The sequence below is a fragment of the Rhinatrema bivittatum genome, unplaced genomic scaffold (assembly GCF_901001135.1).
Source record: "Rhinatrema bivittatum unplaced genomic scaffold, aRhiBiv1.1, whole genome shotgun sequence".
In the NCBI taxonomy this organism is placed as follows: Eukaryota; Metazoa; Chordata; class Amphibia; order Gymnophiona; family Rhinatrematidae; genus Rhinatrema; species Rhinatrema bivittatum.
This window is the reverse complement of record NW_021820693.1, coordinates 212,731-238,105: the sequence shown is the minus strand read 5'-3', so window position 1 is coordinate 238,105 and position 25,375 is coordinate 212,731. Positions and strand designations below refer to the sequence as shown.

Genomic DNA, 25,375 nt, shown 5'->3' with positions numbered 1-25,375 from the left:
AAAGACTCTGAGAGAGTCTAGCGCTGCTGCACACCCTGCACAACCCCAGGGCTGGCTGTGGACCATGCCAATACAGGTTTAGGCACAGGACTTAAAGACTTGGAACAGGATGGAAGCTGGAAAGAGAACTCCAGATACCAGGGACAGGACTTAGGAACTTGGATTCAGACAAAGACTCAGGAACTCAGACTCAGGCTCAGACTTTAAAACCAAGGAAGGACTTCTGAAGACAAACTAGCAATGAAGACTCTGAAGACTCTAGACTGGATGAAGGCTGGAACCAGGAACAAGGCAAAGGCTTGAATTCAGGAATGAGATGAAGATTTGGATTCAGGAACCAGGCGAAGACTTGACCAGAACTCAGAAAACACAGGAATTAGGAACATGTCGAGAGACCAGGAACATCACAGGAACAAAGACATGGAGGTCCTCCAATGATGAAAACAGGACACAGAAGATCTTGCGAAGGCAACAGGAAGCAAACAGAAGAGCCCTTTTATAGGGCTGGCTGGAGACATCATTGAGAGGCGCCATGGCGTTTCCCACTGCAGGCCCCCAATTCCAGGACTGAGGCATGCATGCCCAGGGAAAGACTCCAGCAAGGATGGAGGATGTCAGAGCAGCAATGAAGATGGAAGCCCACAGGCCACAAAGATCTTGTGGTATTGGTTGTGTTCCTGAGCTGCAAGAGAAAGTAATGGCAATGGTGGTGGCTCACCTCCGCAAGGAACATAGGCAGGGTCAGGGTCAGCGGTGTTTGGGTGAATGAGGCCACGCATGGGGCCCTCCTGTGAGTGGAATCACTACACCTAAGGGTCCACAGACACAACACAATGGCCAATCCAAGTCACAAGTACCTGGTAGGATCCCAAACAGTTGACAGATCCAATGTTGCTAATGCCCAGCGATAAGTAGTGGCTTTCCCCAAATCTATCTGGTTAATAACATTTTATGGACTTCTTCAGAAACTTGCCCATAACTTTTTAAACCCAGCTATGATAACTGTCTTTTCCACATCCTCTGACAATGGATTCCAGAGCTTAATTGTGCATTGAGTAAAAAAGAATGCCCTCTGATTTGTTTTGAATGTGCTAGTTACTATCTTCATGAAATGTCCTTTAGTATTTGCATATTTTGAAAGAGTAAATAACAGATTCATATTGACTTGTTCGAGTCCACTCATGATTTTATATACCTCTATTATATCACCCTCCCCAGCCATCTCTTAACAAAGCTGAACAGCCCTAACCTCTTTAGCCTTTCCTCATATGGGTGCCTTTCCATCCCCTTTATCATTTTGGTTGCTCTTTTATGTACCTTTTCCAGTTCAACTATATATTTTTTGAGATATGGTGACCAGAATTGCACACAATACTCTAGGTCCGGTCTCATCATGAAGTGATACAGAGGCATTATTATATTCTCTGTTTTATTCTCTATTCCTTTCTCAATAATTCCTAATATTGTTTGCTTTTTTGGACAGCCAACGCATACTGAGCCAAAGATTTCAAAATATTGCCCATGATGATGCACAGATCCTTTTCCTGGATGATAACTCCTAATATGGAACCTAACATCATATAACTATAGTGTGGGTTACTTTTCCCTATGTGCATCACTTTGCACTTGCCACATTAAATTTCATCTGCCATTTGGATGCCCAATTTCCCAGTCTCACAAAGTCCTTCTGTAATTTCTCACAAGCCTCTTATGATTTAAGAACTTTGATTAATTTTGTGTCATCTGCAAATGTTATCATGTCACTTATTGTATCCTTTTCCAACTCATTTATAAATATATTAAAAAGCACCAGTGCTAGTGCAGATCCCTGAGGCACCCCATTGTTTACCTTCTCCATCTAGAAAACTGACCATTTAGACCTAATGTCTGTTTCTAATCTTTTAATCACTTTGCAATCCACAATAGGAGATTGTTTCTTATCTCATTACGTTTTAATTTTCTCAGGAATCTCTCATGGGAGACTTTGCCAAATGCTTTCTGATAATCCAAATACACTATTTATTTATTTATTTATTTATTTAGAGATTTTTATATACCGCAGTACGTAAGGATATACATCACCGCGGTTTACATTTAACAATAACTTAGCAACAGGCTTTACAATTGACATTATTAACTAGGATTAGAATAAATTACAAATAACAGGATTGATGGAGAAACAGTCTGTACAGACCGTGGACCATCCATTAGCGTTTAACATACAATAATGAAATTGAAGTAACTAAAAATATACTACATCCATTGGCTCACCATTATCCACATGTTTATTAATCCTTTAAAAAAATATAGCAGATTAGTGAGGCAAGACTTATGTTGTGTATATCCATGCTGGCTGTGTCCCATTAAACCATATCTTTCTATATGTTCTGTGATATTTGTTCTTTTGAATAATTTGTATGACTTTTCCTGGCACTGAAGTCAGGCTCACTGGTCAATAGTTTCCTGGGTCACCTCTGGAGTTCTTTTTAAAGATCAGCATTACATTGGCAGCCCTCCAGTCTTCAGGTACAATAGACAATTAACAATTTAAAAGCCCTTAAATATAGATCTACCCCATCTCATATTCTCAATAGGGAAAAAAACAGGCTGCATCACATAATTAAATCAAACAATGAATAAATAAATACATTCCTTCCCCAAAATACAAAAAACCCTCAGCAGCACAAAATACAAAAACCCCTCAGCAGCACAAAATGCTCCATGCTCCCCATCACTCCTGAAGGAGCTCGCAAAGGGCAACCCCTTTTAGTTTTCCCCTTCTGGAGTGACCTACCCCAGTGTTGCGCTGGAGGTAGACCCTTGGCCTGGAGCACGTTTGGTACAGCCCTCCGGTCAGACCCAGAGAGCGCCTGCCACCAGGAGGCAGAGCACACAAGGAGACAGAGGCTAGCTGGAGCTTCGCCAATAGCAATCCAGGGTTTCCGCAGGTTGAGCCCTTGGGTAGCCTTTGAGAGGTAGTGAAGGGGTGTGCCCACCACGAGCAAAGCTGCGTGGCTCTTGACGATAGGGTCACTGGAGACCTCTGTAATGAGATAGGAAGTGAAGGTCCTCTGGGCGAGATAGACAGCGCCTACTGGTCGAATCAGAGGTAGGCCACAAGCAGTATCAGAGCAGGCCAGTTTGGTGGTCACAGGAGTGAACAGAGTGTCAGAGTGCAGCACAAGGGTCAAAGCCAGGGTATCCATCCGAAGGTGGTCAGACAAAGCAAGGGTCAGTCCAATGATCAGTCCGTACATAGTCAAGATGAGCAAGGGTCAATTCCAGGCAGTGGTCAAATGTGGTCAAAGGCAGGCAGTGGTCGGTTCCAGGCAGCGGTCAAACAAGGTCAAGCAAGCAAAGGTCAGTACCGTGAATCAGTCCGAGAAGGTACGACAGGAGGAGGAACGGAGAGCAGGAATTAGGAGAGGTACTGGAACACAGAGTGTGCCACGGGAACTCAGGAACGCAGTAGCACTGGAACAAAACAGGAATACAAAAGCGCTGCAACACGACAGGAATGCAGGAACACTGGAAAAAGACTGGATCAAGGAAACAGGAGAACACAGGAATGCAGAAACAACAAACTAGCTACACCGAAGTGTTGACCCGATTGCCAAGGCAAGGTCCTGGGGACAGGGCCTCGCTTCTTATAGTCCTGTTATGTGACGTCATCCGGAGGCATCCGGTGTATCCTCCAGCTCTAGGGAACGTGAGAGCGCACCTGCACGGAGGTTCTTTGCCGCTGGGTGATATCGAAGCTCAAAATTGAAGTGTGCAAAGAAAAGGGTCCAGCGGGCTTGACTTGGGTTGAGCAGCTGGGCTTCCTTCAAGTGTTATAGGTTCTTATGGTCAATAAAAATAGTAAACCTGTGTTGTGCCCCTTCAAGCCAGGGATGCCATTCCTGGAGGGCAAGCTTCACTGTCAACAGTTCACGATCCCCGACTGTATAATTCCTCTCTGTGGGCGAGAATTTATGGGAATAGAAGGAACAAGGGGTCAGGGTTCCTTTGGTAGAGTACTGACTCAAGACTGCCCCGGCTCCGATGGCAGATGCATCAACTTCAATAAGGAAGGGCCGGCTTGGGTCTGGATGATGGAGACACTGACCAATACGGAAGGCTTCTTTTAATGCCTGGAATTCAGACTGTGCCTTGGGGCTCCAGACCCAAAGGTCAGTTCCTTTCTTTGTCATGGTGGTGAGAGGAGTGTCCAGCGTGGAGTAGTCTGCTATAAAGTGACAATAGTAATTTGTGAATCCTAGGAATCTTTGTTGGATGTTCCTGGTCTTCTTCATTGGATGCTCCTGATGTTCCTGGTCTTGTTCCTCATCGGAGCTCCTTTGTCACCTGTTCCGTGTTCCTGATGTTCCATGTGTCCGTCGTTTCATGTCCCTGCTGTTCCAGTCCTGGTCCTGATGTTCCCATCTCCAGCTCTTTGTCCTGCTTCCAGGTTTCCTGCTCGTCCACTTTCCTGGGGTGCCACCGTCGTGGTCCATGAGCAGCACATGGGGGACTGTGTAGGGCACTTTGTGGCACAAGGCCTGTCTTCACTTCTGCAGCGCAAGTCTCTGGAAGGCCCTTGATTTTAATGCTGAGGTTTGTTCCTGAATCCTGAGTCTTGAATCCTTGAAATCTGTTCCCGGTCTTTGGAGTTTCTTGCTCATGCTTCCGTCCATACCGTAGACTCAAGCCAGAACCTGCTCCTCTTCGGTGTGGTCCACGACCAGCCATGGGCAGCTGTGTAGGGCGCGCCCCGGTGCAAACCTCTCCTGAATCTTCAGCATGTTTCCAGCTTCAAATCTTCTTCTTCTCGTCTGGAGTATGCTTCACTTCCAGTGTGCTCCACGACCAGCCATGGGTGGCTGTGTAGGGCACGCTGCGGTGCAGTACTCACCCTGTACTAGTGCCTGAATCCTCGTCTGAGTCTTCCAAGTTCCTTGAGTCCTCAGGTCCATGTCTTGTCATGCTCCTGCCCTTAGCCTCCGTCTGGCCTCATGCACTCGTCATTCCCAAGCGGGGGGTCCGTAAGGACTACCGAGTGGCCAGAAGGCTACTCTTGAGACCAGCATTGCGTTGCTGGCTCTCACCTGTGCGTGCAGGTCCAGTGGAGGTCTGAGCTTGCCTTGTTCCAGTTCCTCAATGTTCCACATCTCGACCCTGGTCCAGTCTTGTTCCAGCTCTTGCCCATGCTTGGACACTCTCACCTCCCATGGTGTGCGTCTTGGGGTTCCTCCCTGAGCCGTGCCATGGTCCAAGGGCTCACATCCCTATAGAGCAAGCAACCGCACCCCATGCTTATTTATTTATTTAATTTATTTATAGATTCTTATATATCACGGTACGTAAAGTTATACATCACCTCGGTTTACAGTAAAACAATAAATTAGCAACAGGCTTTACATATAACAGGCTATACAGTAAGAAAAACAATTAACATCCTTACAACAGGATGCGAAGGCGGTCGCAACAGCGTTAAGGAAATCATGCACCGTCTCACTGTCCCCAATGAGAATGTGCAACAGAAAGTAGCCAGGCAGGGCTGTCAGCATTTTCTCCTTCCTACCCATGGTGCAGTAGAAAGAAGCCGAGGGTGGGGGGCGTTGACATATCCATCCTCCTGCCCATGGTGCTTTAAAAGAAGCTAGGCAGTGCCATTGGGTTCTCCTCCCTCCTGCCTGCAGCACAATATAAATAGATGTGCGGGCTGTGGGGCATCATCATCTCCCCACCCATCTGCAGTACAACAGCAAGAGGCCTAATCAGGCTTTCAGCATTTTTGGCTGCTGAAACAGAGGCCTGCAGTGTGTGTATGTGTGAGAGATGATAAGTGTGAGAGAGCCTGTGTATGTGTGAATGTGTGTATGAGGGAGAGTCAGGGAGCGTGAGAGAGCCTGTGTATGTGTGTGTGAGTGAGGGAGAGAGAGCCAATGAGTGTGAGGGAGCCTGTGTGTGAAGGAGAGAGAGAGCTAGAGTGTGTGAGGGAGGGTGAGAGAGTCTCTGTGTAAGGGAGATTGAGAAAGCCAGTGAATGTGGGAGATCCTGTGAGTGTTTGAGAGTTAGGGTGAGAGAGACTATGAGTATGTTTGTGAGGGAGAGAGAGTCAGTGAATGTGAGAGAGCCTGTGTGTGTGTGTGTGCGGGTAAGAGAGCCAATGCCCAGTGAGTATGAAAGAGCCTGTGTACATGTGTGTAAGAGAGAGAGAGCCAATGAGTGTGAGAGAGCCTGCATATGTGTGTGAGTGGGAGAGAGACAGTGAGGGTGAGAGAGCCTGTGTGTATGTGTGAGGGTGTGAAAGAGAACCTTCATGATCTGAGTGAGGGAGGGATAGAGAGAGTCAGTGGGGGTGAGAGAACCTGTTTGTGTGTGAGAGCAGAAGATAGAGCCAGTGAGGACGAGAGAGCCTATGTGTGTGTATGTGTGAGAGAGAGCCAGTGAATGTGAGAGAGCCTGTGTGTGTGTGAGAGAGCTAGTGAATGTGAAAGAGCTTGTGAGTGTGTGAGGGAGAGAGAGCCAGTGAGGGTGAGAGAGCTTGTGTGTATGTATGGAGGAGGGGGAAAGAGCCGATAAGAGAGCATGTGTGTGTCTGTGCAAGGGAGGGAGGACTATTGAGGGTGAGAACCTGTGTGATTGTGAGAGAGGGAGAGCCAGAGAGAGTAAGAGATCCTGTGTGTGTATGAAAGAGAGAGGGAGAGAAAACCAGTGAGTGAGAGATAGCCTCTGTGTGTGTGAGAGATAGAGAGTGTGTGTGTGTGTGTCAGAGAGAAGGGAGAGAGAGAGAGAGAGTGCTTGTGTGTGAGGGAGGGAGAGAGTTCGCCAGCGATTGAGATTGTTCCTGTGTGTGTGAGAGAGGGAGGGAGAGAAGGAGAGAGAGCCTGTGAGTGAGATAGCCACTAAGCATGAGAGATCCTGTGTGTTTGTGTGTGTGAGAGAGAATGAATATGTGTATGTTAGGGAGTTCATATATATGAGAGAGAGAGAGAGAGAGAGAGTATAAAGTGTGCATTACACCTCATTCACTAATTCACAACAATCTCAGGGTGACTGGAAATCCAAAGTTCTCAGGAAAGGTGACCGGGGGATATTTTTTGTCCCTCTTTGTTTTAATTATTGGATTTTACTTGATTGTCTGCTGTTTTGAAATATTTTATTGGTGTTTGGTAAATTTTTAAAAATGTTAATATGAGTTATTAATTATAAGATGTTATACTAGTCATCAAATGTTTTGAAATATTATTTTTATTAGTATGGTTTCACTATTATGATTTATATTTCTTGGTTTATTGTTTGATGTTTTCTGAGGGATGATGATGTTTCTGTTTTTGCATTCTTGCATTATATATAAAGTTTGGCTTGTTGCAGTTTCCCATTCATTTTTTGTCTATATGTTTCTGTTCATACATTATAGCCTCTTTATTCTGCATCTTGAAAGGATCTGTCTGTGTTCTGCATGTGTGACTGAGGTGAGATATGTGTGGCCGGGGGGTGGGGGGGGGGGGGAGAGAGAGGGGTTGCACAATGCTGTAAGCTTAGCTTAAGGCACCTAATACCCTTGCACCAGTCCTGGGATGGCAGGGAGGGTAAAGGGTTGTGATAGGTAAAAAAAAGACAAATTTTCCTAATGGTGGAAAGGCAGTTAAGTAATTGTAGTTTTCCTGATAGTTCTATGAAATGTTATTGATATTTTTTGTATTTTGGAGCATTTGGTGCACAGTTTTCTAGTAATAAGGCAAGTAATAAAAGTTGTGGAAGGACATTTAGGAAATACTCCGCAGAGCCCAAGTGTTTGGAAGATTCACAGTTGAAAGTTGGCAGCCCTACCCAGGATGAGATGGTGCAGTGTAGTGGTAGAGCGGAGTCCAGTGCCCAGGAACAGTTTGGGGGTAGATAAGAGGAAGTGGTCGAGGGGGCAATGCTTATTATCCTTGAGTTCCTTTCCTTCATCCTCTGCATCATCCTCATTTTCTTAGTCCCTGTGTAGAGTGAATCATGGTGAGCAAATAGCAGGTCTGAGGCAGGACATGGATCACCTGGAGTTATGGGAGGAGGTGCCTAGGGGGTTGAGGATACTTAGAAAGAGATCTAAAGTGATATAGTTAAGTTACTGGAGAATGGGAATGGGGATGGGGATAAGAATGATGGAATGAAGAAAAAGAAGAAAGGCAAAGAGGAAGGTGATAAGGAAAAAGTACCTGGGAACATATTGAACTGGGTGAGGTGTTTTATAAGATTAGTCAGCATGGTTGGGCATTTTGACTTCTTAGTATGGGACCCTGCTAACATATGCTGACAGTATTGTGGGTACCTCTAAAGTTAATGAGGGATGGGCTTGGGTGCATTATGATCAGAGATTTTAAGACAAAATGGAAGAAAGCCATATTGTGTCTTGAGGAACCCAGGACATTAATTTATGGTTAATCCAGGTGACTAACATGGGGCATGTTGGGGGAACAGGGTAAAGGTGGGTTAGGGACAAAAAGGAAGTTCTTTTCAGTTCTTAAAAGGGACTGGGACACCAGGAAAGGCTAGCATTCAGCTCAAAGGGCAAGGAATAGGGAAGGATATGTGCTGGCAATTTAATAAATCACCCTGCCTCTTCCCGGATTGTAAATTATATTAAGCCTGCTCCGCATGTAGAGGAAATCATCCAGCATCCAAGTGCAGTAAATGTCTCTCAGGAGGGGTAGGGCAGAGAGTCAAACAATTCAACTGGTTGCCATGCTGCTTGGTTGGAGAGTTACCCAAATAAAATGGAGGCAGATACTTTGAGGAAGGAGTTTGAGTGGGGTTTCCGGATACCATATGCAGGTCTGGGATATGGGGGGTAGTGGTTATTAATGGAAAGCCAAATGAGAGCAGTTTGCATTTTTTTAGGGAATTTGTGTTATTGTGCTTGAAATGGAATATCACAGCTAGGGCTAGACATGTTCGTGGAGTGGAGAACTCAATTGCTGATGCTCTTTCTCATTCACAATGAGACATGCTGTCCTGCAACGGATGAGTTGGGAGCACTGGTTCTAGAATACCTGCGGCAGTTGAGTATTTTTTTTATATTCTGCTTTTTGGCACTTCAAAGTGGATTACATTCAGGTACTATCCTATCCCCACAGGCCTTATAATCAAATTTTGTACCTGAAGCAACAGAAGGTAAAGTGACTTGCTCACGATCACAAGGAGCCCACTGCTCTAACCACTAGGCTACTCCTCCACTGCACTATGGACTTTATTGTGTTACTTACCTACAACTATGGATAGAGTGGGCTATAAGTCCTAAACTTAAAGAAAGAAAGAAAGAAAGAAAGAAAGAAACTTAGGCAGTCTATGATAAAGGCAGAGGTGCTGTTTCCGGGGTTTTTTTGGGAGCATGGTTGGGAAGGCAGACTGGTTTTGGATTTCGCCATTATTCAGTACTGTTACGCTTGGGCTCCGGTCAGGAGTCGTGAACACCACCCAGCAGGGTGGCTCCAGGTGGAGAGAGACAGGAAGCTAGAAACAGTGTCAGGTTCCAGGCTGGGTCAGGGCAGGCAGCAAGTATCAGAGTCTGGGTTCAGGCTGGGTCAGGGCAGGCGGCAAGTAGCAGTGTCTAAGTACAGGCTGGGTCAGGGCAGGCGGCAAGTAGCAGTGTCTAAGTACAGGCTGGGTCAGGGCAGGCGGCAGTCAGCAGTGTCTGGGTCCAGGCTGGGTCAGGGCACAGTAAGCAGGGCAAGGCAGGTCAGAAGGCCCGTAGGCCACACACACACACACAGAAGACCCGTAGGCCACACACCAATAGCGGGGCAAGGCAGGTCAGAAGGCCCGTAGGCCACACACACACACAGAAGGCCCGTAGGCCACACACCATAAGCGGAGCAAGACAGGTCAGAAGGCCCGTAGGCCACACACACACAGAAGGCCCGTAGGCCACACACCATAAGCGGAGCAAGACAGGTCAGAAGGCCCGTAGGCCACACACACACACACAGAAGACCCGTAGGCCACACACCAATAGCGGGGCAAGGCAGGTCAGAAGGCCCGTAGGCCACACACACACAGAAGGCCCGTAGGCCACACACCATAAGCGGAGCAAGACAGGTCAGAAGGCCCGTAGGCCACACACACACAGAAGGCCCGTAGGCCACACACCATAAGCGGAGCAAGACAGGTCAGAAGGCCCGTAGGCCACACACACACAGAAGGCCCGTAGGCCACACACCATAAGCGGAGCAAGGCAGGTCAGAAGGCCCGTAGGCCACACACACACAGACGGCCCGTAGGCCACACACCATAAGCGGAGCAAGACAGGTCAGAAGGCCCGTAGGCCACACACACACAGAAGGCCCGTAGGCCAAGTATGGAAATCAAGGAAGAAGGCCCAAAGACCGCGCAAGGCAAGGCAAGGCAAGGCAAGGATAGGCCCGAAGGCCGCGCAAGGCAAGGAAAGGCCCGAAGGCCGCGCAAGGCAAGGCAAGGATAGGCCCGAAGGCCGCGCAAGGCAAGGAAAGGCAAGGAAAGGCCCGAAGGCCGCGCAAGGCAAGGAAAGGCAAGGAAAGGCCCGAAGGCCGCGCAAGGCAAGGCAAGGATAGGCCCGAAGGCCGCGCAAGGCAAGGAAAGGCCCGAAGGCCGCGCAAGGCAGGCTAGAGCAGGGAGCCCAGGTGAGCTCGATGCCGAAGCACCGAGGCAACTGTCAGGCAGGGTTATAAGGGCACACCCAGAGCATAGAGTGGACATAGGAGATGGACTGGGCCTGTCAGGAGAGCCAGCACTAGAGTGACCCCTGGTGGTGAGGCGGTAGCACAGCAGCCACAGCCGTAACAAGTACATCATGCAGGCAAAGTAGTCTGGATACTCATTGACAACTGTATGGTCTCATGTGGTTGGGTTTTCATTCTTTCAGAAGGTGATGGATATGAGTAATCCTGAGGTCAGCTTTCCGATCAGGCACAAATTGGGAGTTTGGGAAAGGGGAGGGACATGGTGGTGGATATGTGGCGGCTGATAAGTTACGAGGAGTTTGTGACCATATCAGGCATTTGTCCAGTGTGTGCTGGTCAGCATATGAAGCAGTTCTTTATTCAGGATGGTGTTCACATTTGCAATTTTTGGTGCCATGAGAGTGGGGGAATTAGTGGTAGGATCAGAATCGCAGCCTGGATCATTAGAGTTGTTAAAAAGAGAATGTCCTGGTGTCGGATAAGTTTGTTCATTTGTGTATTCACTGGTGGAAGATGAATCAGAGGGGTAAGGGAAGGTTGTCACACTGTATCAGTTGAGACACAAGACAGCATGTTCAGTGGATAACGCATGTGCTTTTGAGGGTTCATGGTCAGTAGATAAGAGGCAATTCTTGGTGGATAGATATGAGTCTCTGGTAATTCGTTATCAGTTTGACAAGATGCTCAAGCAAGCAATGGTTTGGAATGTGGAGACCTATGGGATGCATTCTTTTCAGATGGGAACAGCTACTAATGTGGCAGAAGCGGGTGTGTCCGATGAGGAGATTTGGAGTTTTGGCCAATGGTGACCAGGGACTTTTGCAGTCTACATTTGTCTGGGAATGGGGGCACCTCCAGTTTTTGATGCATAATTCTGTCTGTTTATGTTTTCTTTTAGGGTTGCTGGAGGATCTAGTGGCCAAGGGTGTGCCTGTGCATGGGTCATGGACCATTTCTTTTCCTACACTGGGCTCAGAGGAGGCCTCTTATTTGTTCATAAGGCAAATATGGGCGTGGTAGCCAAGAACAGATGAATTGAGTGATTCGGTATCTGAGAAATATGCTGGAAACAATTGCTGCAGGTCATGATGGAGCAGTTAAGGAGGCGGCGATTACTGGAAACCATTTTGATTCATGTAGAGGTATAGACTTGTCACAAATTCATAGTGGCAGAGAGAAAGGATTTGGGCATCTTGATGAATATAATGTCGGGCATGAGTTTTGGATGGCCTGATGTGGAGCGGAGACCCAAATTGAGTTATCAGCCTCTTTGGAAGCAAGGTGTGGTCCCCGGCACCCGGGAGCCAATGCATTTGTGTGCCTCTCCAGCGCCCCCCCCTCTCATCCTTCTTGTACTAATGCTTAAGGTCACAGAAAATCAGAGGCATCTCTAGACAGAATAATTTGGGGGGGGGGGGGGGGGGTTCCAGCCAAAATGACATTTCCTCATCACACCTTCCTCCATAGCAAGACCCCCTGCTTTACGATTGGCTCTATAAAGTCTCAATAAGAAAGTCCAAAAGGTCTTATGCGTAATTTTAAAAATCTGTCTCGTTTCACACTTCTAGTAAAACTATAAAAATTATTTGATAGCCTCATTCAACTAATTCTGTATGGCTATGAGAGTGAAGAATGGAATGTATACAGGAAGGAACAGAATGTCAATATAAATCCTGCACCTCCAGTTCTGTAATGCACTGGGCATCCACGGAAATTCCCCCAAACAATGGAGCTTGGATATTTCCCTTACAGCTCATCAAACAAAACAAATATTTTCAAATTCTGGAGTCATCTCATAGTAATAGGAGCACAAACACCTTCAACTGCCAGACATGTTGTGAACTAATATGAACCCCGCAAAAAAGATTCTCAAGATGTATACAGCAAACCTATGATAACATAACAGGTAATACAAAGGATTCAAACAACAAGAACCCTACCTGTGAAAAAACACAGGTAAATATTACACTGGGTCCCTGAATACCAATACTCCACCTACTGGGGAAACAAAACAAACCCAATTGCTATAGATTTATTTTTTTTATTTATTTTAGATTTTTACATTTTGCTTTTCAGCACTTCAAAATGTACATCAAAGCAGATTACATTCAAGTACTATAGGTATTTCCCTATCCCTACAGGGATCGCTCCATGGTGAGACCGCACCTTGAATACTGTGTACAATTCTGGTCATCGCATCTCAAAAAAGATATAATTGCGATGGAGAAGGTACAGAGAAGGGCTACCATAATGATAAGGGGAATGGAACAGCTCCCCTATGAGGAAAGACTATAGAGGTTAGGACTTTTCAGCTTGGAGAAGAGACGACTGAGGGGGGATATGATAGAGATGTTTAAAATCATGAGAGGTCTAGAATGGGTAGATGTGAATCAGTTATTTACTCTTTCGGATAGTAGAAAGACTAGGGGGCACTCCATGAAGTTAGCATGGGGCACATTTAAAACTAATCAGAGAAAGTTCTTTTTTACTCAATGCACAATTAAACTCTGGAATTTGTTGCCAGAGGATGTGGTTAGTGCAGTTAGTATAGCTGTGTTTAAAAAAGGATTGGATAAGTTATTGGAGAAGTCCATTACCTGCTATTAAGTTCACTTAGAGAATAGCCACCTCCATTAGCAAAGGTAACATGGAATAGACTTAGTTTTTAGGTACTTGCCAGGTTCTTATGGCCTGGATTGTCCACTGTTGGAAACAGGATGCTGGGCTTGATGGACCTTTGGTCTGACCCAGTATGGCATTTTCTTATGTTCTTATGTAATTTTGTACCTGTAATCCCTACACAGACACTACATGCTAGCAGAATCTCTCATTTTGGTCACACGCACAGAGCAGAGACAAACCCTCACCAAATACAGAATAAAGGATCACAAATTAAACAAAAACTGAAATGGAAACCCCAAGCATCCATACACTTTATGTAACAATGGATACACAGAACCACCATTCCTCACTAAAACAAATAAATTCAAGAAACATAAAGCATCAATTATAATAGTAAAACCATACTAATAAAATAATATTTTAAAACTACTGATAAATAACTTCTATTAATTAAAATCATATACATTTTTTAAATATGTCAAATAAAATATGTCAAAACAGCACATATATCAAATAACACCCAATAATTAAAACAAATAAGGATTTAAAAAAGTCACTGCTGTCCATACCTTGGAACTCTTGATTTCCAGTCACCCTGAGATTGTCGAGGTTTAGGGAGTTGGGGGGGGGGGGGGGGGGGGGGAGAGGCCGCACAAACTTTATCCTCTCTCTCTCTCACATACTCGCAAGTCCATTTTCTCTCACATACACTGTCACATACACACACACACATGCTCTTATACACACCTACATGCTCTCTCACAGGCACACTCTGGGGCTCTAAGACCCTCTCCACCACCCCCCCCCAACACAAGCTCTTACTCCCCTGGATTCTCTCATACACACACATGCTCTCACTCTCACTGGCTCCCTCATATACACACAAACACACACACCCAGTCAAGCTTCAAGTCATTCTCACACATACATTTTAGCTGGCGACTACTACGCAAAGTACAGTCAGGTCATCATGCTGCCGCGCCTTTCCTTTTGGGATTTGACAGAAAGGGCCTGGAATGTGGTGGGGGGCCCCACTAGAGCAGCGTCTGAAGCCTTGGTGGGCTGCAGGCAGTGTTACTGCTGGGACCTGGTGGTAGATGGCCCCGAGACTGGGGGGAAGGGCTGGCGTGTATGTTTAGACACTGTTTAGGTTCAGGTTGGTCAATATTGTTGATATTTATTTATTTATTTTAGTTTTTTCTATACCAGCATTTGTGAGGGTATCACATCATGCCGGTTTACAATAAACAGTGGGGTGATAAACGGAAACATTGAACGAAATAAATAATAGGTGCTAAAATAACATAACAGTTACAATAAAACAAGGAGGCGTATAACTAGGAACAAGAAGAAAAATGATAGGAACTTTAACATAGTATGTTAACCTGAAGTATGACGAGGTACCATACAAAGCATTTTGTGATTTATGTAACATTTATTTATTTATGTAACATTTTGTTACATTCATTCTGTGTGTGACTGTGCCTTTTTGAAAGGGGGGAGTGTGTGAAGATTGCCAAGAAGGACCCACCTTCCTTTGTTACTGCTCTTCAAGCCATTTCCTTTTCCCAAAATGTACTCACATTCCTATCATGTGCTTAGCTTCCTATTTCCCGATGGTGGACAGGCGTCATTCAATGGGAATTGTCAGTCCATTCCCTGGAACATGAGAGCTGCCATCTCACCAAGATGAGTTGTGGGTCACAACTATAATTCTCTAATTTAAGCAAAATAGACTTCATTGATCTGTAGAAAAAATGAAGGCAAATTTTGTAAAAATAAGTAATTTCTGAGGGAACCCTCTGATGGATGACATGAAACTTCTAATATAAATACTTTAATATCTCTAAAGGAAAATATAAAATATATCTGTAGGTTTTGGACCTGATATTTCTGAAAATACTATACATCAAGTTTATGTTCTAGTAGTAACTGAACAAAATTCAAATATTCTATAGCAGCAAAATACATTTACCTGGAGCATAAATTACTTCCAGTAGAGCATAAACTGCCTAAATTGGAGCATAATGATACATCTCAAGTACCAAAACCAGTGATCTGTGCTCATATTATGTCCAATTTCAAATCTAGCTGCAGTTTGCAACCATATTTTAATTAGCATATTAGAAAACAATTAAGGGCAATCTGGATCTATATTGTTTTGATAACATTGCTGTTCCATTTGCTTTTTTTGTTTGGAGTATCTTTATTAACCAAGTAATCATATACAGAAAACAAGACATTGGACATCAATAAACATTACGCAAAAACACAATGATTCTAGAGAGCAAAGAGTGTAACAAAGTTGAAACCTATATATAAATATAACCAATATAAGTCATTGAAGACACTATACATAGCCTCCTGACCTCTGTTTCCGATTTTTTATGTGTGATATTTCCTGTCAGACCAACGAAGCCTCGATTACCTTGGTTAGGATTTTATTTTATAACCCACCAACCCTTGCCCGAAGTCCCCCACCCTCTCCAACCTGAGGTTGGCCTATTGTCGACCTGAGGTCAAACCCCCCCACTCCCCCGCCTTTCCCCTGTCACATGGCCACAAAATATACTACCTGACTCCTAGACTCAGCTAAATAGTCGGGACTAGACTAGACTGGACTAGGGTGCACTAAAGGGAGTTACTTACAGAGCATTAGAAACATCTTTGCATAAAGGAGACACTCGATTTCCTGGAATAGAATGGAAGTACCCCTTGCACTTGTTTTACTGATGTGTGCTGAAAGGAGCAAAGGGGTACAGAAATTGTTCGAACATATTTTAAGGCACTAAAACACACCAGGTATGACATTTTCAGCTGCCAATACCAAAAACAGAGATGGTGAACAATGATGGTGAAACAATGAGGGGAGGGGGGAGCATTGAAGATCAATGATGACTCTCCAGGTGCACCCATTGTTGTCCCTTTAACATAAAAGTAATATAATTAGTACCGAGTGAAATTTACCTTTACACCAATCCATCATGCCTTGATTATGACTTTTTAAAGTCCAGACTTGGAAGGTAATCTCGGGACTCCTTGGGAAGCAACTGGACGTGTCTCCCAGATGCGTGCAGTCCGCTCTTTATATTTTGTAGTTCGCTGCCCTGCCGTCTGATATTCCATGTGGAGTGGCCAATTCAGGATTTTTTTCCATATGGTCTGGTAATTCAGTTGAGGCTCTGTCCACAGGGCTAAGATAGAGACTCTCGCCACCAGCAGTAATTTTTGGAAAGGTTGCACTTGATAACAATCCAAAGTATGACTAGCGTCGTTTACCAGCCCAAAGAGCCAAATCCTGGGATTCAAAGACAAAGATATACCCCACATGGACATCACTATCGTTTGCATATAGCTCCATAGACTCTGAACGGCAGGGCACAACCAGATTGCATGGTAGAAGTTGGGGTCAGCGCCCGCGCATCTGGTACATGATTTATTCGGTATTACTCCCATATGAAAAGCAGTGCTCTGTGAATAAAATGCCTGGTAATAAAATTGATATAACTTGTCTCGTAGAACTACATTTTCAACAAGGCTAGGAATGATCTTAAGGCAGTGTAAAAACTCAGCCTGTGTGATCTTCTGAGGAAGCCATCTATTCCATTTTTGAACCGCAGTGTCTGCTTCCTGAGGGTGAATGATAGCTAGCAACTCGGAGTAATATTGGGAGCAGAGAGCGCTTGCCATCCTGGCCCTGTATGATGGTCGAAAGCTTCTGAGAGGGCATGAATTGGGAGTTAACCAGCAGTTGATCCGTAATGTAATGTCGCAATTGTAGATAACAATAAAAATCTGTGTGTCGAAGATGGTACTTCTGCAATTCCTGAAAACTAAAAGGTGTGATCGGGCATATGGTCATGTTTAGGACTTGCGAGACGTTGAAAAGCCCTTGCTGTGCTCATCTTTTAAAGGGCAGTTGTTGCATACCTGGGAGGAATAATGGGCAGCCCTGTATAGGTAGACAGACCGTAAACTGTGGATCGACTTTTAATAACTTGCATAAGCGTTTCCATACCATTCGAAAGGGAAAGACAATCACACTGGAAGTAATGGCTGTAGGCAGCAATGTAGCCGGGGATTGCAACACTGCACTGGCTGAAAAGGGTGATAACCAAAGTATCATAATGCAAAACAGGTGAACAATAGTTCGTATGATAGATCCAGTCTCTGATATGCCTAAGTAAACTGGCGTAATTATACGTTCGTAAATCTGGGCATCCCAGACCCCCTTCTTGTCTAGATCTCATAAGAACTGACAAGGGAATTCAGGACGTTTACCTCTCCATAAAAACTTTTGGAACGCAGTGTGGATATCGGCCACATCCTGTTTCTTCAGCCATACTGGTAACATAGCAAATAAATATAACCATTTGGAAATTTCCATCATTTTTACCAATAGAATCTTTCCAGATAATGAAAGAGGTAAAGTTTTCCAGGATTGTAATTTGTTCAATAATTTGTTCTTTAAAGGTGTAACATTTAAGGAATACAACTTTCCGGGGTCTGTCGGAATATGAATTCCCAAGTATTTTAAGGAATTCCCCACCCACTTTAATGGAAAAATCCCAGGCCAAGTTGTATGAAGAGTACCCAGTACATCTAATGCCTCCGATTTTTCTACATTAATTTTTAATTCAGCAAACTTTCCAAACTCCCTTTGTATCTGGAGTACATGTGGGAGCGCTGTTATTGGGTTACTTAATATCACTAAAATCATCTGCAAAAGCTGTGACTCTAAAATCCACTCCTTTAAAAGTCACCCCCTGTAAATCCGGTGAGGCCATTAGTCTTCTTAATAGGGGAGCAAGCGAAATAATATACAAAATGGGAGATAAGGGGCATCCCTGTCTCACCCCTCTTTGGATATGGATTTCGCCAGAGATTGCATCATTAGCTGAAATATGTGAAATGGGATTATTATATAGAAGAGTGATGGCCTTGATGAGCTGACTCGGGATACCAAAACGCGACATAGCTGAAAACATATATTCCCAGAAAACTCTGTCGAAGGCCTTCTTCGAGTCAAATCCCACCGCCATTATCTGCCTTTGCTGGCGGCGCGAGGTCTCAATAGTCGTAAGTAAGCGAAGGACATGGGTTCCAGCATTCCGTCCCCCTACAAAGCCTACTTGAGAGGGTGATATTATGGAAGGCAGAACTGCATTTAATCTGAGTGCTAGAATCCGTGCGTAGAGTTTTAAGTCATAGTTTAAGAGTGATATGGGTCTGTAAGATGCGGCTTGAAGAGGATCCTTACTGGGCTTTGGTAAAACAGTGATAAAGGCTTTGTTGAAAGTCTGTGGGAAACCCCCTTCCTGCCACGCATAGTTGAAAAATTTTACTACCGATGTAGTAACTCGTGTCTGGAGATTCTTATAGTATTCCGCCGGAAACCCATCGGGGCCAGATGACTTATGGCTTTTCCCGGTTTTTATTACCTCTTGTAATTCCCTGTCCATGATAGGTTTGATTAAGAATTCCTGCTGGGTAGGGGATAACTTTGGTATTTTTAGATCCTGGAAGAATAAATCTTCCTCCTCCGCACCCCCTACTCTGTCTTCTCTATAAAGCCCCTCATAGAATTTCCTAAGTGTTTCAAGGATTTCTGATGCCGTCGTAACTTGTAGACCTGCATCTGTTCGTAGACAACTTATGTAATTTTTTTTTCTTTTTATCGCCACTAATCTTGCCAAAAGTTTACTAGATTTATTGCCGTACCTAAAGAAGTAGTGGTCAGAAGCGGCCATGGATCTTTGGGCCCTCTCATGTAAGTGTGTATTGAGCGCATTAAAGACATGCAGTATAAGTTTCCCTGTGTACAGGATTATGGTTTCCCGCCAAATCTTTCTTTGCTCTCTGGAGTTTGGATTCTAAGAGTAAAATGGACGCATTGAGTTGTTTACTCTTTCGTATGGTGTAGGCTATTATTTCTCCCCAAAGTACTACTTTGCTATTTTCCCAGTATAGTAAAGGATTATCAATGTGTTCTCTATTATGCTCAGCATACTATCCCATTTCACTTGAAGAACTGGTGGAAGTCCGTGTCATTATAAAGGTGCCCCGGAAGCCGCCATGGTTTCCTATGATTTCTTTCATCTGTGAACCAAACATCCACCCAAATTGGGGCATGGTCAGCGATAGCAATGGCCCCCATATCCGCTGCTGCTACTTTGGCAAACATATGCTCTGCCAAGAGTATGTAGTCAATCCTGGATATAATATTTATGCCCTTGACACGTGAGTATAATCACGAACATCTGGGTGTAATATGCACCAGGGATCTAAAAGCCTTAAACTCTTGCACAACAGACCCACTCCCACGGTCTGTTTTGAGTGGAAACCCTTTGGAATATGGGATTTGTCCAACTGGGCATCAAGAACACTGTCCATGTCCCCTGCGATTAGTAGGTCTCCCTGAATATTTGTTAGCAAGACATTGATTAAATTTGTAAAAAAGGGCGGGTCTGGAGTGTTGGGTGCATAGACATTGCATAGGGTGATCAGTTTATCTGCCAGAGTGCCCACTATAATGATATATCTCCCATCAGCATCATGTATCTCTCTGGTTACAGTGAGAGGAGTGTTTTTATTTACCAATATTGCTACGCCCCCTTTTTTGCCATTAGCTGGTGAGAAGTAGCATGCAGAAGCCCATTCCCTACGCAGTTTTGCGCTCTCAATTGCCGTCAGATGCGTTTCCTGTATACAGGCTATGCTGGCCTTTAAGCGGCGCAATTGATGGAAGATTTTTTTTGTTTAATTGGGGACCCTATACCATCCACGTTCCATGAAATTAAGCAGAATTTACCCCCCATTTACCGTCCCAACCATATTTGAAGCAGATGTGAAAAATGGTAAAAAGGAAAGTGAAGCGGAGGCAGGCTCCCAGCCTAACCCGACCTCCTGTACTAATTGTCATCCATAATAGCTCTTCTGGTTCCCCGTGCACCATCCAGTACCATAGAGATGTACCCAAGTGACATCCGATCCCTTGCCCGGTGCAACAATGCAGTCCATGTGACAATCCCCCACACCCACCCTTTGTCCCAATCCCAGTCGTTCTGCGCATTCCATTTTTCCCTTCCCACCTGCCCAATTCTCACCCCTATATTCCTTTTCCCCTTTATTCATTAGTTCTTATAGAATAAGTCCCTTTATGGGAAGCAAATCACGTGTATTCCGTGGTTGGATGCCATGCCACCTATCTTTGAACTGTGTATTAACCTCTAGCTTAGAACCTGTAAAGAAGGTATTTCACATATAAGATAACATGAGTTTATAACCATAAACTTAGCATTCACAACGGTAACATATTCAACTGTAAAGTTTGCTTTTTGCCCCGCATACCAGCCACCCACGGTAGACCCTCGTTATGCATGATTTGCCTTACCAATTGAGGCTCTAGACTTTCATTTGAGCCTGCATACATTCTTAGAGGGAAAACCGGGGTGCCAAATGTTGAAGGCTTATAATACCCCCAGCCTTGCGTTGGAATTATGCAGCAGTCCAAGTGTTTACACATGTTTAAAACGGGAGGGAGAAACGGTATTACTTATAATATTATCCCCTCTCTCAGCAGAAACAAGCACCGCTCTGACCGCTGATACCAGGTGGTTTACACTGGCGTGTGAGGTACGAGAAGTCACATCCATTGAAAAAGATGTGGGTTATGTCCTGAAGGTTAATTTGTCAGTGACTGTAGTGGGTTGCAATGAATTCCTGCGCTGCTTTAGGCTCCTCAAACAGTCATACTTGCCCTTCATGCCAGATGCGCAATTTCACGGGATAGCTCAGTGCAAATTTGATTTTCTTCTGATGAAGAGTAGAGCAAGTTGGAGAGAAAGCTTTTCTGCGTGTCACCACCGTTGTAGAATAATCCTGCAATATTCTAATTTTATGCGTATTGTAGAAAACTTCTTGATTGTTTCGTGCCGCTTGAGAGATTTTTGCTTTTTGGGCAAAGTTGAGAAGTTTAGCAATGACGATTCGCCCAGAAGTTGATCGTTGCTAGACTGCTCCTGTAAAGGGGGATCTTTAGTCGGTAGGGTTCCGGTCACCCTCTTGTCCCTTCCTGCTTTAATTTTTTCCTTCTCCTTTCGGCTCCCCCGAATCGTCTTCAATGGAGGAGTTTTCTGCATATAATTGACAATCGACATATGCAGGCACTACAGGAATCCACTTAGTCACTTCGATAGAGCTGCGAGTGGGTATTTTGACCGTTTTTTAGGCCGCGGGCATCCAGAGCCGAGCTAGACACGTCTTGCTCAGTCTATCCACATCACGTGACCCTCCCTTTGCTTTTTGTAACCTATTGCTGAATTAGTTCGAAGGTGTAAGTTATTACTGCCACTATGTGGTTCAAGAGCCGAAGGAATAAAATTACCTTGTCCATTTTGGGATGTGTAACTAAAAACAGTGTACCGGTTTCCAGCAGGTATATGGATAACGCTTGGAAATGCTGTGACGATCCCTGGTAAGGACTGAACACTTATATCCTCAACTTGGTTTTCACATTTCAAAACATTTGGGCTTTTTCTGGAGCTACTACTATTATTTTCCTCTATACTGCAGCACGATTTGTTAGATTCCAAAAAAGGTTAAAAACACTGGGATAAAAATCAGTCCATGAAGAGCACCAAATGATATTACAAGAAACATTATCTTGAAAAAGGTTCTGAAGATATAACTTTCTGCTGCAGACAAGGCAACGATTCCTAATATTGTGGAGAGAGCACCTTGCACAATTGGGTAGCCAAGAATGTGTAATGCATCAATTACTTTTTCATTTGCACTAGATTTCTTACTAGAAATACATGCATAGGAAATGTGGGCTGAAAAATCCACTGAAAATCCTATACAAATGACAAGGTTAATCATAGATATGGAATCTAGACTGACACTCCAGTAAGCCATAAAACCTGAAACACCAACTATGATAGAAGCGATTGCAAATGTCACCCACAAGGAGCATAGTGGATTGGGAATTAATAACAGAGAGATTACCAGCATCACTCCAGTTGCAATTATAACATTTTCAATGGTATTCTCAACTATTACAACATACTGGTCAAAGAATATAAATGCTGGGTGATATATTACAATTGGAATTTTACAGTTCTTTGCTTCTTCTCTTAATTGATTTAACACAGCCTTCTCATCAATTGCAGTCGTAACATTTACTGTCTGGATGAAGAAACGTGATGCATTTATTGTATTATTATTTGCAAAAGCAATGTCCTGCTTAAAATCTGGAAACAAATTAAATAGTATATTTAGATTTTTATTAAAAGTACCTGCATTATTTATACTTATATTGAGGTTTTTGGACAACATCTCATATACTCTCAGCCAGGATTCTGAGAAGTGTCTGTTAACATACAAATTATTTTCTAATGACTCTATACAGTTTTCAATTTCATTACGGACAGATGAATTCCAGTAGGATAATTCTTCAGTAACAGTGACCATGACTCTGGGACCATACTCTGAAAAATATAACTTTTCACTATCATAAAATGGAACAACATAAGAATTATCAGTGGCCAGATTTCGAAGATCTATCCCTTCCTGCATCTGAAAACAACCATAAATACTACCAGCCAAGTATCCAGCATACAACAGCACTGCAAATGCTTTGGTCCAGTTGTTTGTAAGAAAAGGACCATAATACTTGTTAAAGAATATGGTCATTGGATGCTCTTCTTCTGCACCAGTTGTCTTATCGAAAGCTCCTCCCACACAGCACATGTTATAAGCAGAGGACCGTTCAGGTTGAGTAACTTCCTTCACTTTTTTGCAAGTCAGCCAATGTCTGTTGTCTTCTTCTCGTTTGCCATTTAGAGCCAGAACAGCCCCAAAGCATGTGATGTTGTACAAATAGCAAAAGAGGATAGCAGTGCCAGTGTAGATGCAAAAGGACCTTACTGACTGAAAAGGAGTCATAATCCCTATATAGAAGGCCAAAACAGTGGTCAGAGTGGTAATTGTTATATTCACTGCTGCCTCGGCATAGGTATCAGCCATCCGGTCTTTAACTGTGCTTTTTACTTTAGTCTGTTGCCAGCAGGAGATCATGATGAACATATCATCCACACCAACTCCTAGAGATGAGAGGGGAACAAAGTTTAAGTGCAAGTCATTAAAAAATTTCCATAACAATCAAGTACATAGAAAGATGATGTAAGCTAAGGTAACCTTGAAACAGATAATAAAAAATTCCAAAATAACTATTTGTTTCAAAGTGATGTCATGAGGGCTGGGTAAGGGAGAAGAGATAAGTGCAGGCTTCATTACAGACCTTAAATTCAGCAAGAACTTTCTTGAATTGCACTTCATTAAATATGTTCAAACCTTGATTCAACATTTTTCAGGCTTAAGGAGACACTGGTCTGATTTTGGCTCTGCACTGTGACAATGGATGCTACCCAGCACCTGGGAAATGATATAGTGATAGTGCACTCTGGGCCCAGCATGGGCAGGAGGTGAATTTGTGTATTTCCAGGGTCAATATGCCAGCATGCCAGTCAGTTTTAGTACCTCCTTAAAATAATTTGGCTGCAAGCTGCATGTATACTAGAGCTTCCACAACTTGCCCTGATGACCCCACAGCCAGTCAAGTTTTCAGGACATGCACAATGAATATGCACTAAAAAAAATCACCAACCAATCAACTAGGATCAGTAGCCCACCAAAAGGTTAGTAAATCCAATAAAACTCCTTCTCCAGTAAACCTAACCAAAAGCCTGCTCAAATAGTTATGTTTTAATATTTTTTTCTGAATGCTGAATAGTTGGTTGCTCGATATGTCTTCAGTGGAATGGAATTCCATAAGCCCAGGGAAAATTGATAAAGGCTCTCTGCTTGCAGTAATCAATTTAATAGAGCCAACTGAAGGAACAGGTCACAAGGTTTGTTGTGAAGATCCTAAGACTGTGGACGGTTTATAGCAAATTAATAAATCAATCAGAGAATTGGGACCCAATTAAAACAGACATTTAAGACAAAGGAAAAAATGTTTAAACTTCATTCCCTGTACGTACCAGGATCAGTCCAGGACACCTGGGTTGTGACTCCGCACCAGTAGATGGAGACAGACTAAAACTTGTGGGCGGAGCCATATATGCCCCTGTGCCAGTCACAGCCCCTCAGTCTTACTCTGTCTCCAGTAGGTGGTGCAGGTCCGGTCACAGCTCCTCCCTGCCCTGATTCTGGTACTCCGTCAGGGTTGGTTTTTCTTTTGGTTTAGGCCAGTTTAGGCTTTCAGTGGAGGAAGACGATCCCAAGGTGGTCCGGCTTTTCCGCAGGGAGGGACTGCCTCCCCTAGTTCCGGCCATCCTCCAGGAATTGGGAATAGAAGCACCTCCGGTAGCGGTTCGGCAGGAGGCGAACATGGATCCGGTCCTGTTAGGCCTCACGGGCCCTGCAGTGGTTTTTCCGTTTCATTTTTCTTCCACGGACATCCTGTTCCGGGAATGGGACACCCCAGAATTGGGTCTGAAGGTCAGCAAAGCCATGGACAAGCTTTACCCGCTCCCGGAGGAGGCGCTGGACCTTCTTAAGCTCCCCAAGGTGGATTTGGCGGTCTCTGCGGTAACAAAGAGATCCACTATTCCAGTCACAGGTGCGACAGCCCTCAGAGATCTTCAGGACTCTTCAGGACACGAAGCTGGAAGTGCAACTTAAGAAGATTTTTGAGGTGTCCGCGCTGGGTATTCGAGCCGCCATCCGTACGAATTTCGCTATGAGAGCTAGCTTGCGCTGGGCCCAAGTTCTCCAGGCCAATGCGGATTTTTCTGCTGGCGAGGCAGCGCAGGCGGATAGGTTGGAAGCAGCAATACCATATGGCGCAGATGCGCTCCTCGATCTGCTGCGCACTTCGGCGAGATCCATGGTGGCTGCTGTTTCGGCGCAGACTCCTGTGGCTACGCAACTGGGCGGCAGACGGCTCCTCCAAGGCTCACCTCGGGGCGCTACCGTTCAAAGGCAAGTTGCTGTTTGGCAAGGAGTTAGATGACTTGATGGTTTCCCTGGGGGAAAACAGGGCTTTCGGCTGCCCGAGGATA

General features: G+C 44.4%; 1 protein-coding gene across 1 annotated transcript in view; it reads right to left on the bottom strand.

Moving 5' to 3' along the window:
• Positions 1–21,853: 21,853 nt before the first annotated feature.
• The window catches only part of LOC115081956 (patched domain-containing protein 3-like), a 157,158-nt gene continuing 153,636 nt past the window's right edge, over positions 21,854–25,375 (bottom strand). Inside the window, exon 4 of the mRNA XM_029586196.1 lies at positions 21,854–23,413. Within this exon, the coding sequence (XP_029442056.1) occupies positions 21,894–23,413 (1,520 nt within the window). The 3' untranslated portion in view covers positions 21,854–21,893. The remainder of the gene's footprint in view (positions 23,414–25,375) is intronic.